Below are 17,189 nucleotides of genomic sequence, written 5' to 3'. Positions count from 1 at the left end.
TAATGAAAATTAAAAACATTAAAAAAAAAAATCTATCTAAATTAAGGTATTTTAATTGTGGAATGTCAATACAAAAACAAAACATGCTCAGACCAGACTGATCAGTAGTGAATAGTGGGCCATATACATCATATAAATCATCACTTTTGTGATTTAGAGGTTCATTTATGTTTATGTGTAGGGTCTATTTATGTAATGGCTCCAACCCAGGAATTCTACATACAAGCTCTATAAATAAATCCCCTCATTGTATGGTTAAACTGAACACCACTCACTACATAGGGCTACATCACGTGTATTTATATCAATTTTTCAATTCAATTCAAACAGCTTTATTTGCATGAACAGAAATGTGTATGTATGTATTTACAATGTTACATTGCAATGTGGGTTAGTATTTAATATCTTCTATTTACTTAATTGGGCACTCTGAACTGCATTCTAGTAATGAACATACAGATTTCTAATTGATTGAATCTGATAAACAGCAGCATAAGGTCTAATAGGGGTTTCATACATTGGACATTTAACAGTGGCTGTGAAGAAGACGCTGTTAAGGTCCCGGAAATTAAAATAATAGATGTTTTATGAGTAAAATGACAGTATACACATTAACGGTAATTAAACCTCGCAGGTGCAGGTGTGGAGGATTTACTTGTTCAACCAGAAACACGTCAGTATGTGAGTGTGGGTGGGCAGGTTGTTGTTAGGTCGATTATTACTGCCTTCAGGTCCTTCAGGTGAACACATCGACGGTGATCATTCTTGACTCGATTACACCGCCGCCTCAATATACAAGTTTGTTTTAAAATGGCGGCGGAAGCGTCGACACAGGTATGAAATATTTTGGATGCCGGATAAACTTGTGAAAGTTCAACTCGTGCTCGGTGACAAAACTGGGAATTATCTGATGCCCGCTGCTGCCGGGGAAGTAAAACAAACCCAACGCATCTCGCATTTGAACTTATTCCGGGCTTCACTTGAGGAAGCGCTGGTGAAATGTGAGTTGGCGTCAGCAGCAGCGGCAGCAGCAAGTGCACTACTTGGTGAGCAAATCCGGTTCGACGTAGTGTTTTTTGTTTTTCAACCGGCTGCCTGTCTCCTTGGAGTTGAATGTGTGTGTGTGTGTTTGTTTGTCAGGACCAAATGGCCTCACACTAGCTCTTTCCTGTGTGCGCTCAGCCGCGTTGAGGAGGCAGCCAGGCAGGCAGGGAGGTGAGGGAGGTGATGATGGTGCAGCAGCAGCAGCAGTAGTCCCAGGCAGCAGCAGCAGCATCATCATGGACCGCTCCGGCCGGCGGAGAGCTGCCACCCACCTGTAGCAACAACCCGCGGCAGCATGGCAAACACGACCCACCACCACGGCGCCCAGGACCGGAGAGACAGCCGCTGTGGTAGGTCACCGTCACACACACAATGTATTGATTACTGTTAACACACATTACACACACACACACTCAGTCATGTGTGTGCCTTCATCCCTGGTTATGTTACAACTGCATGAAAAAATGCCAGTCAAATGTGGCGTTGAAAACTGACTCTGTTTATAAACCATAATATTTAGCAATTGTGAATGAAGTCAGCATAGGCTATATTTAATTTGCAAAAACACTCTTTACTTTGGTCAGCAGACAGCCAGACATTCAACTTTAAACTTGACTGAGCATGAGGTTTTGTGAAGCCAGTCATTAGTTCATCACCTGTTTGCAGGGCCGTTGCTAGGAATTCTGGGCCCCCTTAAAAACACTAAAGTGGGCCCCTACCCCCTGACTTTTCCACTTTTTTTTTTCTTAGACTACGTATATCGTATATTATATATATTATATTATATATATATATATATATTTTTGCCTACTTTGTTTTGATGCTAATGCAGCATTACTATGAGTATTAGTCAGGGTCTTATATGCAGAATAAATCAGTCATACAAAGGTTAGACTACTGGGGTTTTTTGTGGGCCCCACTGGGAGCTGGGCACCTAGAATTATCATCACCTTTCTCCCCTATACAACGGCCCTGTCTGTTTGAAATACCCCAACAAGTTGAGTTCAAGTGTTTTTCTACATTTTAAAAGTCTTGTGATGTTAAAATTAGAGACTTATCAAAGATTTCTCATGTCACGGGTGTCTTGTTAGGCTACAGCATGTGCTCCGATCCAAATGCCGCTTAGAAATGTGAACTGTGAAATCCACTTGAGCAATTTGCCACGTTTCAGAATCTGTGATGTTAGCCAACCGTAGATGAAAGTGAATAGTGCATTTCCTCATGCTGCCTGTTGAGAGCAATGCCATGACTCACAACATAGCTGGGTTTGGGTGGGTGATTCCATGAAGTACACACAGTCACAACACCCTTGTTGTTTTTCATGACTTAAAACAACAAGAACACACATGCATGCTTGTGTTGAAGTGATCAAAGCCTTTCTTGATGCTGCACCCAATTTAGATATTACTTTAGGATGCCACAGCGTAACCATAATAATAATAACAATGAGTTTGCAAATAGCCTGACATTTATTCTTGAGCTCTAGTTAGACATTATTTCTCCAGTGGCACAGGATCCAGCTTGGACAAAGTCTACCACACATGACTGCACGCAGGTCATGGTTTAGAGCCCGGTTAAGAGTCTGACTCTGGATATCAGTTGGAAAACATTCAGGGTTTTGGCTTTTTTCAATTTTATTGCTACTTTAATTTTTTCCCTGCAGCTGTTTGACCAGACAGAAAAGTAGTTAAGTCCACCTTTAAAAAATAAATAAATATCAGAGGCACGTATGTGTGTGTTTTCACAGCCCTTATGTCTCTGTGTTTCATTGAAAAACAGAGCACGAGCGCTTTCGCACATAAATAGAACTTAAGTGTAATGTTGTTTGAGTGCTATTGAATGGATCTGAGCTGTGTAACAGACTGGGTGGGAATGTGTGTGTCCTGAGAGTCAGGAGTTTAATTAATTCTGCTTGAGAGCTTAGAAACACTAGCTTTAGCTTAGCTTCCCAGCTGGTGTTAAAGCATGATGTAGCCCTGCTGGGGCCTTGGTCCCATTACAGAGCAGAGTCCTGTTACAGCCTGGTTGCTGTGGGATTAGTTTTCGGCTCCCAAGGCTCCCACAGCCGTGTAGTTAATGCCCCCTGATCTATTGGAAGAAACATTCGATAATGTTATGTTCAGTCAAGATGCATTTGCCAGGTTGTGGATTTTTTTGATTTATTGTTTAGGTTCTAAAATAAGAAATCAGGCCAGATTATTGTGTCCCTGTTGCAAAAATAAACTGTGGGTCGACCCACACCTTTCCTTTGCTTCCACTGCCTTCTATTACTTAGTAACTACACTTAGTTCAGGATGACTTGACTCAGGCATACATTTATTGAAGCATCTGCACTAGTTAAGTCAAGGATAAACTGAATAATTAATGGTTTGTACTAAAATGTGGCCCAGAAGAGCATAAAGAAAGCATATGTGGTGATATTGTGTCCAAACAGTTCAACAGTTACTCAGACAACCAGCTACCTGCCAGATGGTGAACCCTCTGCTCCTGCTCCGCATGGCTAGTTATTATCCTCGATCAGAGTGTCCCGCAGCCCACAGGCAGGTTTTCAGATCACCTGTGTTGTCTGCTCGACAGACCCAAGCACTGTTGTGTACATACTGATCTGAAAGACGGGAACTGGATGGGAGCAAACAAATGTCGGCCTCTTGCATTTAGGTTTACATGTGGTTCCTAAATGATTTCATTAAAACTACATCAGTTTTCAGGATCATTGTAGATTAATTTATTATGGTTCCATCCATTAACTCATGTTTTCAAATCACATTATTGTTTAATACTTTAATACCTTCACAATGGATCATGTACCTTGACTCTATACGCTCCAGACTGAAGACTAATAGGGGGCACATGGGTCTGTGATACTATGGACATTTAAAAAAAAATGAAATAATTAGTTTATTAATAGTGCTTTATTTTCATGTCTGGTTTCTCTCACATCTATGTTCTTTTTAGTTTATTTGCATGACTCTAATGTGTTTAGTTAGGTATCATCTGCTTTGTCTGTCAACCATGAGAAATGGATTTATCTGACTGACTGACTGACCCGTGCTGGTTATGAGGGTCAGGGTGGCAGATGGGTGGTTCGGGTTAGTTTGATTTATCTACCATGTTGTACGACTGATATGAGTCGTACAGTGAAAAACGTAGTAAAGTGATTGAAGTCAAACTCATTGACTCTTCTGTTGTGTTTTAGGTGTGTCTGGAGTAGCCATAGTGGAGAATGGCTCTGCTGTCAAAGATCCAACTGCCTCCGACCTCCTCGATAATACCAACGGCCACTGCCATGAAGCCATCCCCCACCCCCAGAGTGAGCCCGTCCTGCCCAGTTACAAGCCATCCTGCTCCTCTACCCCCAACTACTGCAGCAGCCCACAGAGAAGCTACTCAGACCTGGACCAGGACAGCCACAGCTGGACTTCCCAGGACTCTGGCATCCCCACTCTGGAGATCAACCCCCCGGAGGCCATCATCCACAGCCACCAGCACTCAGGCGACGCAGCAGGCTTCATCCACGACTCTCCCGCCACTTTAGCTTTAGATGACGACCCGGCTAACAACACCATCCGCAAATCCTCCACCTTCCCCCGCAGCGGATACGACTCCATCCGCCTCTTCAGCCCGGCCATCAGGTTACCCGCCACCACGGGGATGGGCCTCAGGGGCGGAGCCTTAAACCGCAGCGACGACATCTCCGTGTGCAGCGTGTCCAGCATGAGCACCGAGCGGTCCGTCTCCAACGAAGACAGCTTGGATTTCACCGTCACGTCGGACTCCAGCGCCATTGTCACCTTGGAGACGGACGACATCGGCGCCGCGCACTTCTCGGACGTGATGCTGACGTCGCCCCCGGGAAACCCCAGGGACCTATGGAGTCCTGCAAGACCGGGTCACATGCTGCAGGAAGAAGACGGCAGGCAGAAGAAACTGGGACCTCTGGCAAGCTTATTCAACAGGTGAGTTCAGTTCACAAGACACTGCAGCACACTATTCACTCTGCTGCAGAGGTTTGTCATAGTGATGTATTACTTGGTTTAAGCCACTTTATTTGCCATCTCCAAAGCCAGAGCTATGCAGCAACCTCAGATTTGTTTTTCAGCACACACACAGACTGCACCATGAAGAGACATTTCCAAAAAATTTGACAAAAGTCTCCTGAATTAGAAACACTCTGTTTAATAGATGTTTTCAACACATTATACTGCAGTTGTAGAGAGTTGAGTCATGTATTTTTCATTATTTCCCAGTGACCTCAAAAGTTGTGGGTTTGGTTTAACTTTTGAGAATGTGATATCTCAAGAACTCTTCAAGGGAAACCCATCGTCTTGGGCTCTAATGTTTAATTGGATCCAAGGATGAAGACGATCAGACTTTTAAAGAGCAGTTGGACATCAGGTGTTGTCTTTAACATCTCAGCAAAATATGTAGTGTTGCTTTAAAGTGACACTGCATAGTTCAAGGGAGTAGCTCTGTTTGTAAAGAGGATACTGCCATGTTGAAAGTGTTATTATGTAATTCTATGTGTGATGGAGCTGTTGCTTCCTCTTCTATAGGCACTTGTATGTTACGGGCCACAGTTGACTGTCAACCTCTCTTTCCTCTGACTAAGATTCTAGGAGCACAAGGAGATTATTTAGGGGCTCACACTGTAAATGGACTTGTAAAGTTAATATTCACATTTCCCTTTCATTCATGAACCTCACCTGTGATGACAGATTCCAGATCCTTTGAGTCGACTCGCCCCTTTCACCAGTCTTTAAAGGTACAGTCTGTACTGTAGGTTTGTTGGATGCAGTTTGTAAACAAAACATTCAAGCTGGGCCCCTCCTGCCCCTGACAGCAGCAGTGGTAGTCACACAGTCTGAGTGAAGCGCTGGAGTGGCGGACCGATTCTGCTCTGTCATTGGTTGGAGGGAAGACACAACTCTTCACCCAGACGTGTCCCAGAGCGCAACAAAACAGAGCAAAGGACCAAAATAGGCAGGGGGAGGGGGCTCTGCAGACACAGTCACCACCACCTAGAAGCCCATAGGTGATAATTAAGACAGATTTTATTTCTATAAGTCTAACGTTTATTTTTGAGCAAAAACCTCCAGACTCTACTTTTTTTTTTAAATTTTTTTTTAAAGGCAAATTCACTTGTTGCACATGGGCAAGTAGATGAAAAATGTACTTGCACTGTCTCAAATTTTAGGGGAAAAATGCCTCTTTAGGGGCAGTGTGGAGCCCTGATACATGTAATTTACTTATTTGATTAACTCAGATCAGCAAACTATAGCAGGTACCAATTTTCAGGCTGCTGATCCTGATCAAACACAACCAGAATGATTTATGAGCTGCCACAAAGAGCCTTCATCAGCACTTTGTAGTTCCCTATAAAGACTCTTCTTCTGGCATTAATTTACATACAGATGTGATGCACGTTGCTCTGCCAGCACTGATGACGAATGACAAAGACTGATGATAAGTTAGTAGTGCAGTCTATTAGTCTGTTGAAGTGGCACTGAGAACAGTTTGAAATTTCTTAAACAAAGGCTGGTATCACACTCACTGGTCTTCATCAGCACTGTGTGTGTTTGTGTGTGCGTGCGCGGGTGCGTCTGTGTGATTGAACAAGGTTCAATGATTTACCACCTGCAGTGTTTTATGATATGTAATTTAAAGAATGTGATTATAGCATTACAGATAATACATTGTAAAAAAAAAAAAAAGTAGTAAACCTTACATAATACATTTACTGTATAAACAAGAGACATGTTTTAGTTGTGGCTCCCACAAAGCTCCTCACCCTGTGTCTGAGGTGGAGTCCAGCCACTAAGAGGAAGCTCACTTCAGCAGCTTGCATCAGTCGGCTTCATTTGTTTTTTGGTCACTACCCAAAGCAATGCAGTGTAAGTCATATTTTTTATGAGCACACACACAATCACTTTAAACTAGGAGCTGTTGTGTTTTCTTTAGTTGTGAGTGCAGTCTCTCATGTCAGAGCAGGGGCGTATTCCAGAAAGGAGGTTCAACAAACTCTGAGTCTCTCCCTGAACTCTGACTTGACTTCCTCTGTGGAGTGAAACTCTGAGTTTTCAGTTTCAGCTTATCTGAGTTAGGTAAGTGGTTGGATGTTGCTACCGGTATTGTATTGTATTTTATTTAATTTAAATGCAGTCAGCTGAAAATGAAATATAAAAACAGTCTCGTGATTGCTCCTCACTTTGGTTTTATTCATATTCAAAGTAAAAGTTCATTCAGTGGATATTTCAACGTGTATTAGCACCAACATGCTGATTAACACACATCAGTCTCCTAACATCCTGCTGAGAAGAGAGAAGGACACTTAACACTTACTGTCTACAGATTGAGCTAGAAGTAAACTAATCTTATCTTAAATGCGGCGGCAAATCAGAAACACGAAATTGCGTTGTTGGTAAAAATATAATAGGTTAGGCCTACTTAGGTTACTTTTATCTGTGGGGAATAAAGAAAACCAAGTGAAATGTGAGTTAGTTCTCTTTTTCTGGCCACTAGAAGGTGATTGATTAACCTGCAAAGTGATAGATTAAAAAAAAAAATATGAAGAGGATCTGAGAGCACGTCAGCGGTGACGTGTAGCCTGATATTCGATGTGTGGCCGGAGAAGCGGAACCGTTCGGCTCAGGGAACGAGAGCTCGTGAATGAATGAATCTAAATTTTGCCTCCTGTTGTAAAACTATGTGAATTATTTCTGCTTCAACATGATCAGACTGAGAAGGACAGGACAGTCCCGTCAGACTCAGTGTTTCTTCAGGTAAACCTGCCAGCGAGCAGGTTATCTTCACAGAGTCGGTTACCACAGTAACAGACCCAGAGTTTCAGTTACAGTACCTCTCTTCCTAGAACTGAAACTCAGAGTTTCCCTCATCTCTTGAGTTTTCACATAACCCGCTTTCTGGAATACCCCCCAGGTCTTCTTCCACAGAGGCCCTTCAGTGTTTTTACATTGTCTGAAGTCAGGAAATGTCTGGTTTTGTATTTCTACAAGTGTGGAATGAAAAGGAGGCAGTGTGGATGTTTAAAGAGGGAGGAACAAAAATAAGGTCACGTGTGCGTTGGTTTTCCCTCTGAGTTGCATAATTACAATGTGTCATGATGACTTGGATGAAGTTTTTTGATAACTTGTGCAACACCGTTTCACACAGTAACCCTAACCATAATAAGTTAGTTAGTGGTGGCTTTGGTCATGCTCACAGTTAGACTGTAAAAACATGGTATTTACAGACTACCGTTTGTTTTAATTGATCTTTGTGACAGTGCGTAAATCAATTAGGTCCAGTCAGTGTGATCCATCATGTGTTTAACGGCAGCACCTCCTTGGACCCTCTCCTCCCTTTTCTCATTCTTATCTCTGTGTCCCTCCTCCTCCCTCACACAGAGAAGTTACTCATTCCCTCAGTGCCCTTCAGATTCCTGCCGCTCCTCCTCCCCACCCGTCTGTGAAGTCAGGTCTCTCATTGAGGAGCAGCAGTTCCTTCACACTCCCACTCCGCCTCAGCGTAGTAGTGGCTGTGTGTATTGGTGTTGTGTGGCACTTTTTTATCTTGACTGAAACTATGGTTGTGAGTCTTGACTGAGGGAGAACCTCTGCTCACCTCCAGTTCCCTCCTGACACCTCAACCACTTGGAGCTTCAGCATCTACTTCTTTTTTTTTTTTTAAAGGGTCAGGTTGTGTTGACAGAACAGAATGGCAACCCCATCACTTCTTCTGTACATCGACAGGTATGAGAACAGAAAGTTTATATTCTTTTGGGCTGGATGTCAGTTTGTTTCATGGCTGACATCCCTCAGTCAGATTTATTGCCATTTCCTGTCCAAACTAATTCTTTTTTTAGAGATTTGTTTGAATATTGTGGCATTTGTACGTGATGTCCTCAAATACACAATGTTCCTTTGCCTGTTCTAAAGAAAACGCTCAGAGCAGCGTCTTGCTCGCTCACAACCCAGCGTACTCTGCTCTCCTTCATGTCGGAGCTTGTTGTGGTATTTCTGTGCCAGATGTCCTTGTAGTCAGGTGAAGGCAGCATAAACTCCATTGGGACACCTTATCACCTTATTTGCACACATCAAGACTGAACACAGGAGTTGTGAAATCCAAGAATTCTTTGGAGACTTTGGCACAAACCGGTGCCGTGCAAAGCCCCAACTTGAAGTCTACAACATCTAAACAAGCCCCTCTGCAGGACCTTTTTGGATTTTCTAGCTGTTCCGCTTGAGCACTCGACCATAGCTGCAGCCTTTCACTGTCACGTTGGAGCATATTTTGGCCTGAATGCAAATCATCATGCTCCTGCTTTGAGGACATTTGTTTAGTGACAGGCGCAAAATCTGAACAAAAAGGTCTCTTTTTTTGCTGTACGATAACATTTGATGTATTGAGTATTCCAAGAGCTGAAGCCAGGGTCTGCCTTGTGAAGGTGGCACTGTGTTGGCCTGTGTGGCATTGTTTCATGGTAGGGTTACTCAAGTTCACCACTCCCTCTTGTTCAAAGCCTGGTCACAGTTTACTGAGCCCTGCTCCGCTGTGTTTGGGGATGATAGGGGCTCGTTCTTTAAAAGCCTCCAGATTGATCCGTGAGTTCGTGTTATCCTTTTGTTGTAAAGTTCACAAAAAAGTCACCGGCTGAGTTTGTTGACATTGGAAGTAGTGGTTTGACAGGTATAAAATCTGTTTGCAAAGCTTTGCAAGCTTTTTTTTTCAGGACTTTGAACTGTGTCTAATGGCTGTCCTCAGCAGATGGAATTTGCTCAGCTGTAAATAGATGTGTAACTTGCCGTCACATGACCCAGGTGGAGCATAACAGAAGCGCTGGTGTTTACCTGCTGGTGATGACCATGAGAAAATGAGAAAAACGAGTAAGGGGAACTTGAATGATGTATAATTTCTCATCAGTTGACTGTTTGTTAGTGGTCAAAGTCCTGACTATGGGTGAGTTTTGCGCTGTATTGCTTCCCTGTGCTGAGAGCTGATGTTTCCTTCCCTTTTTGTTTTCTCTTGGTGGAGCTCAGTGACTTAGATTACAGCAGATAGTATTGAAATGACAGCTTCCTTTAGCAGCTCTGCATGTGAGTATAAAATGCTGCTCTACAAGTGTCCAGTGCCTCATACTTGTATGTTCCCGCATTTTTCTCTTATCTTTCTCAGAAGAGACAGATTTTTAGAAACATGGTGGCTGCTCGTTTCACCGTGCTGCAGTGGAAATAACACAGAGTCCATCACAGTCACTGCATGTTCATTTATTAAACTCTTGAGTCACCCTCAGAATGAGGAAATGCATATCCTCACATGTATCAGTATCAGCGAGCAGAGTGGAAAATATGCAGCATTGACGTGAAACACACTACAATGGGCAAATGAGAGTTAAGTGCCAACAATAGAAGACATGATGCAGAGTAACGCAGAAAATGGAAAAAGGTTTGGTCCTCGTTTAGCACGACCTGTCACTATTTACATGGGAAATTTCACTCCACACGTCACATGACAGAGTCCATGACAGACTTTGACTGTAGCTTAGATAGAACACCAAACACTCCAGGTCTTGATTATTACAGGTTGGACTGTGTACAATGACTTAAAACAAAGACAAAGGTAAATTGTGACAAAAAAACGCCACAGGAGCTACATGTTACAAGGACTTCTTACTTGAAGAATGAAATGTTGAACAAACTAATTATGCCACATTTTACTGTTTGTTGGGGGGTTTTTTTGGCACAAAAGCACAGGTGTCATTGGCTGTTACCGTGGTAACTGATTGACACGTCTATGAGCAAAATGAGGACGGGCCCACCACTACAGGTCTGAACCAGACCCTGTAGCTACTTTCATTCTAGTTGTGATCAGCTGGTTAGAGTTTGACTTTGAGAGGACTGTTTTGTCTGTCAGTGTCTAATCAGCTTCTCATGGTCAAAACCTTGTCTTCAAACAGCTAGATTGTGTTTAACTTGTCATTATGGCTGTATTAAAGGGCCATATGTCCATATATTTAGTCAGCTGATTGGAGCTGTAGCAGCAGGAAAGCTGCTCATGCTCTTGCCAGGACAAGCTTTCCCATCATGCAGCAGCAGTGCTGCTGGCGCTCTGCCACCGAGGCTATACAACATTGTCCAATCACTGATGTTTTCACTGGTTTTTAGTTAATGTCTGTCCATCTCTGGTTTCTCTCTGCTCCTCCTGAGGAACTGTCAGAGTAGCTCTGCTGTTCCTCTCTCTTTAGCCTGGTGTTTGGCTGCACTTTGTATAAAAACATTAACATTTATTTTATTTTATTTTTTTACTTTATTTTTAAAGTCACCACGTGTTTGTACATTTGCATGTACTGTACACGTGAAAAAGAAATTACGTAACAGCAACATGGACAACATAACAGTAACAACATCATACACGGAAGAAAAGAAAAAAACAACACAACAGCAACAACAACATAAACAAACACGCCAAAAATAAATAAATGAAATAGTAATAATATTAACAACAAACATATAGGATAATCACAGCTTAAAAAGAGTTTAACACTGGAAGATATAACCTCCATCTGAGCGCCGATCAGATGAGCCAAAGAGCAGTGGATGTGGCGCTGCACACCTGTAGCTGCCTGTGTGTTTTATAACATCGGCAAGAAAAAAAAAAAAAACTTTTTCAGTACAGGCACACGACACAAGGTTCCATGTCATGTTGACAGTCGTGGTCAACGAACAGAAGCCGCGCTGCAGACACAGCTGACTGGAGTCTCCGGCCTGCAGCTGTATCTGCTTCACCTCTGGCAGCGTGTGTGCTGTCATCACCACCCTGACGACGGCTCATGGGGCCTGCGTCACGCTGTGCAGCAGCAGCAGTCAGTGGGTCACAGGTCGTATTGATCCAACTGAAACAACTTGTTTATTTAGGCATCCTCTCTCCACTTCTGGTGAACATTTAACGGCAGTTGGTATCAATTTAATTTTCCACCCAAAGCCTCAAGTTCATTCAGCCTGACACGAGTGGTTGTGTTTGGATTAAAATCATTGTATCAGTTTATAGAAGAAAAATACACTGGCCTATAGTCTACTGATCCCTTAAGGCGTTTTCCTAATGAGGTAAACGTGGCTTTAAGAAAGAGCAGAGAGGGTTTTAAGAGTAAGAATGACTTTATTAATCCCCAAAAGGAACTTGATTTGTCTGTCAGCTCATCTACCATTTGCAGAAGAATTATAAGCCTGGTGGCTGTAGGTAGAAAGCACTGCAGCGAAGAGAGAGAGGAGCCGTCCACCACTACTGTTTTTTTGTTTAAAAAAGAAATATAAAAAATATTGAATCACAATACCTGTATAGTCATGATGCTTAAAAGTTGCAATACATGCATTACTGATGTTCAGATATGGTGATAATATGAACCCCAGCCCTAGTGTCAGCAGAACTTCAGTGTAAAGTGTCACAGCAGTTGCTATGGTGACATGAGACTGATCTAAATGAAACAGCAGGGTGTGGACCTTTACTCTGCCTGCTCTGTCACTTTGCCTGCTTTTTATTTGACCAGTTTATTCATGTGTTTTCACAGCTAGACTCCATTCAGGCTTTTAATTAAAGCCCTCTCTAACAGCTCTGTGACGACACTGCCTTAATGGTACGGTGAACCCTGCTGAAAAGAGGAAGGCTTCGCAGCTGCTTTGCATGAGGAGGACGGAGGCTAAACATAGAATGCAGATTGCTCTCTCCCAGTCAAAGAGAGCAGGTGATTTTTATTTGTTTGAGAGCAGAGCAGATTGCTGAGTGATAAGCAACAATGTTTAGTTTATTGTTGTTGGACATAGCATGCTCCTTTTATTAGTCCAGCACCAGCTTACAGGATGTCCTCTGGGCCAGGAGTCATTGTAAATGACAACTACTTACCTGGTTAAATATTTTTTTTTTTTTTTTTTTTATGATGTCATAAACGTGTGACATGCCATGACAAGCAGATAGACACCATCCTTTCGACTGTGCGTGCAGTAACAAGTAACGAGGGAGATAGAGCCCGTATCACCCATAATTAGCTTAGCTCAAACGCTGGAAGTGCATAGGTAGTGTTAGCCTGCCTCCTACCCGAGCCGAAATCAGCAGTCAGAAGCTGATTTCATTTTGGCACTAAACCTCTGTAAATATATCACTTTATCGACATTTCAAACATTTTTAGGCGAGAAAGTAGCCGTTTAGATCAGCAGTGTGTCGTTAATTTGTCTAAATACCAGCTGTTTACAATTTTGTTCAGACGAATTCGGCGCTACTCAAGCTAGCCGTTGTGACCAACGCACTTCCGGTTACTTTCACAAAATAAAACACCCGTTGCCCTTTACATACAGAAAACCATGACGATGGATGCTTTTACTTTAGAAAAAAGGAAGCTAACCTACCCTCGATGTAGCTATCTTGAACCAACAAACCGTCTTTGCTTGAACCCTCCGTTTTGACCAATCTTGTCCCGTTACCGGCATTTGACCGCTCAAGATGTCTTACCGGAGAGTTTTGTTAGCTCTGAGACGAAGATCGGTCCGTTTAGAGTTGCTGAAGAGTTTCTCTGATGACTTTAGGTGGAGGCAGGCTAACACTACCGATACACTTCCAGCGTTTGAGCTAAGCTAATTACAGGCGATACGGGCTCTCCCTTGTTACTGCACGCACAGTCAAAAGGATGGTGTCTATCTGCTTGTCATGGACTCGGGAGTGAGGCAAGACATGAAAAAAAAAATGTTGGCGTATCCCTTTAAAATGCATCACTTTGCTACACTGCTTCTTGGCGTCCATACTATTCAGGAGTTTTCATGCCCATTAAATGTGGCCCTCAGAGTGAAAACTCTGGATCTGCAATTTAAAGCCTTGACTCAAACACCCAGGCCTGCTTTCTGGGTTTTATCCACCATTACGTGTCTTTTCCTGGTGCATCACACTGGTATCACTCCATCCATCACACTGGTATCACTCCATCCATCATTAGTAGTAATGAGGACACGTGGTGTCTCCAACAGCGACCTGTTGTAGGCTTTTGTTTCACTCTTTGCTCTGTGTTGTTTGTCCTCCTGACTAATTCCCTCCGTCTGTCTGTCTGGCTTCTCTCTCAGGAGCCTGTTTGCCAGGAGAGTGAAGGACAGTCGGCCAGTGGAGCAGAGAGATCCAGGGTGGAAGCTGTTTGGGAAGGTCCCCCCACGGGAAGGCCCCATCAAAGACCCCAAGAAAATACAAAAGGTAGAATATAGTTTTTTTTAATAGCTAAGAGCCCCTCTCATTGATTTAATGAACATAAATCACTTAGTAACTTGAACCCAACTCAAGCCTGACAGGATCTGATGGCTCCAGATTCGTGCTGTGACACAAGATGCTCATATAAAACAGGCCAGCAGTGGCCATGTTAACAACTGCATGTTAAGCACTATGATATGTATAAAGCTTTATCAGGCTTGGGTTGGGATAAAAAGAAAAAAACGTCAGTCAGGTTCAAATAATGTCATTTCTTAACCTTTCTTTCAAGGTTGTTCTTTGATGCATTTCAGATGTGGTTCAGCTGCTCAGAATTACACACAAAAGAATTAATGAGGGACTTGTCTGAAATATTTAAGAGCACATTATCCTGGTGTAAAAAGGAGCTGCTGAGACATTGTGTAGATTGTTGTTTGCATAGGAACATCTAAGGCTTCGCTCAGCGGCATTCTGTCCTAGAGCAGACATCAGTCACATGAGCCAGAAATAGGTTTGTTCATTTCACAGTTTGTTTAGTTTTGTGTATTTTGTTTGAGCCTATCACAGAGAACATGGTCTTCCTGACTTTGAACCGACGTGTGTTGTTTCCTCTAAACAGCTGATCCTAACTGTGTTCTGAATCAGAATCCAACAGAGCATTTTTAGTCTTAAAAAAAGAGGTATAGTTCCACTTAATTATGATATAATAGGATCCATGCATTTTAGTTTACTGTATGCTTACGTTTTCCACCAGAGTTGAACAGGTTAGTTCAGTAACGGTGCACAGTGCAACACGTGAGTTGTTTTGGCTTTGCTATAGGCTGTCCGTCCTGTGACCTCATGGTGTGGCAGTTTTTAAAAGCCACAGAAATGCTGAAATGAGCTTGTGCCTCTGAACTGCCATTGTTCAAAGGTTACATAGAAAAAACAACTAGCTTTTGATGCAATAATGCATTTTAAGGAAGGAGGAAAGATAAAAGATCTGAGGAAAGATAAAAGAATGACTGATGGATGATGATCTGTTCATCTCTGTGGACCTGGACTTCAAAAGAGGATTAAGATATTCTGAACATATTGGCACTGCATGCAATCTGTTGTGTTGTTGAGCACCAGCAGCACAATGCTCCAAGCAACAGCGCTACCATCAGTGACATTTAGGTTGAACAGCTAATTTTAGAAAGCCCAATGGTGAAAAGCAAACAGCCACTCAATGTGTTTTTGTGAGTGTTGACCTGGCTAATATTTGACCAGAAAAATGAATGTACACGGAGTATACAGTGGTTGCTATACAGCTGGTAGCTTGTGCTCATAGGCTATGGAGTAAGAACTGTAACGCATGTTATTAGGGATGGAGTGATTTTCGATCGGATCGTCTATTGGCGATCGAAGGGACGATCGTGATTTTTTTTTCAAATGGCGATCTTTAAGGCGATCTTTAATTAATTTACTGCCATAAGATGTTAAATAAATAATCTCTAGAACCTGCGCTCTACTGTGTACTTAAATGTTAAATGTTTCGTGGAGCGACATGTCTATACAGAGCCCTCTGTGCAACAGAGGAGTGAATATTAAACTCTTAATTACACTCTGTTGCATCTTTTTTTTTTCCTTCTCACTTTTTTTCGGAGGTGCATGCCGCGGACGCAGGCTGTGCGGGGTGGGGCGGGTCATTAAAAACACTGATGATGAAGTCCAGAGTGTGTTATCAGGGGCGCGCTGATGTTGACGGGAAAGCCGGTGGAGGTGTGAAGGAACCGGTGAGATGGCGGCTGGACGCATCAGCAGAGCGGGGTTGGTTTCACTGAGAGCAGAGGGCAGACCGGGGAGAGGGAGAGGCGGCCGCCGCCGCGGCTGCTGCACTCGCTGCACTGTGACTCTCCCTCTCCTCACGAGCTCCACACTGACAAGCTACCGGCAACACAGCGCCTCTGTCTGCCCTTTCAAAGTAAAAAGCCGCTGTCTGACGTTTAATAGCGGCGGGGCGGAAAAAAACCCCGACCCGCGCGTCATGCATGCTCGCTTGTCTGTGTGTGTGAACGACAATAACGGAGAGTGAGCGCTATGCGGAGATGAATGAACGGAACTATATAGCAAGTTTTTTTTTTTTTTAAAGCTGACGCAATTGCCCCCCCCCCCCCCCCCCCCCCCCCCCCCCCAGCGATTGGATCGCCTATCGGCGATCGACAGTGTCCACGATCGAATGATCTGAATATAGGGCCGATTTCCCATCCCTACATGTTATACATATACATGATATCTATATAGATGTTATATATAGATGATACACAGTAGATTTCTAATAGTACACTACAGATAAATCAGATAAATTGAGTTGTGCTGCTACTTGTAGTGATGCTACTACAGTAGTTTAACTATGTGTCTCTTTCTCTCTCTATTTCAGCTTCTTAGGTTTTAAAAGTCATGTAACTATTTTCAAAATAATGTAGCTTATGTCAAAGTCACTCAGCTAGTTTCTCAAGTTTCCCAGGAACAAGCTTTTTTTTTGTACTTGATAGCAGCGCAACACAACCAAAAGCTAAGCTCATGAACTTTATTTTGGGCCAAGCAGTTTCATCGAAACTATGTTGTTGAACTATTAAAAAGAAAAAAAGGTAGCATGGACAATGCTATACTAAACATACTTATGATGGGACAAGACTGGAGAGAATACATTTTTGACACAACAGCCAAAATGCAAAGAATAGATCCATGTAATGCAGTGGGCTACTTTTAGCCACTGACGTCTTTCTTTTTAACTATTGAGTGAAACTCTGTTTTTATGTGAAGGAGTCCAGTGTAGCAGTAATGTGCCCCATGCATGTGATACAGTTTTTGTGTCACTCAGCCAGCTGAAATTCAAAATGTCAAGGTCGTTGAAGGCACTTGTTTAGATAGCCAGCTGGTGCCTGGAAACCTATAATTTCCCATTGCCA

General features: G+C 42.9%; 1 protein-coding gene across 1 annotated transcript in view; it reads left to right on the top strand.

Annotated features, from left to right (window-relative positions):
- Positions 1 to 633: 633 nt before the first annotated feature.
- Positions 634 to 17,189, top strand: part of tbc1d14 (TBC1 domain family, member 14) — a 41,792-nt gene continuing 25,236 nt past the window's right edge. Inside the window, 4 exon segments of the mRNA XM_083992480.1 lie at positions 634 to 1,046; positions 1,183 to 1,394; positions 4,241 to 5,000; positions 14,142 to 14,265. Of these exon segments, the coding sequence (XP_083848606.1) occupies positions 1,340 to 1,394; positions 4,241 to 5,000; positions 14,142 to 14,265 (939 nt within the window). The 5' untranslated portion in view covers positions 634 to 1,046; positions 1,183 to 1,339.

This window comes from Trachurus trachurus, assembly GCF_905171665.1.
Source record: "Trachurus trachurus genome assembly, chromosome: 18".
NCBI lineage: Eukaryota > Metazoa > Chordata > Actinopteri > Carangiformes > Carangidae > Trachurus > Trachurus trachurus.
Note: the sequence above shows the minus strand (reverse complement) of the source record. Positions and strands in the feature narration are given on the sequence as shown.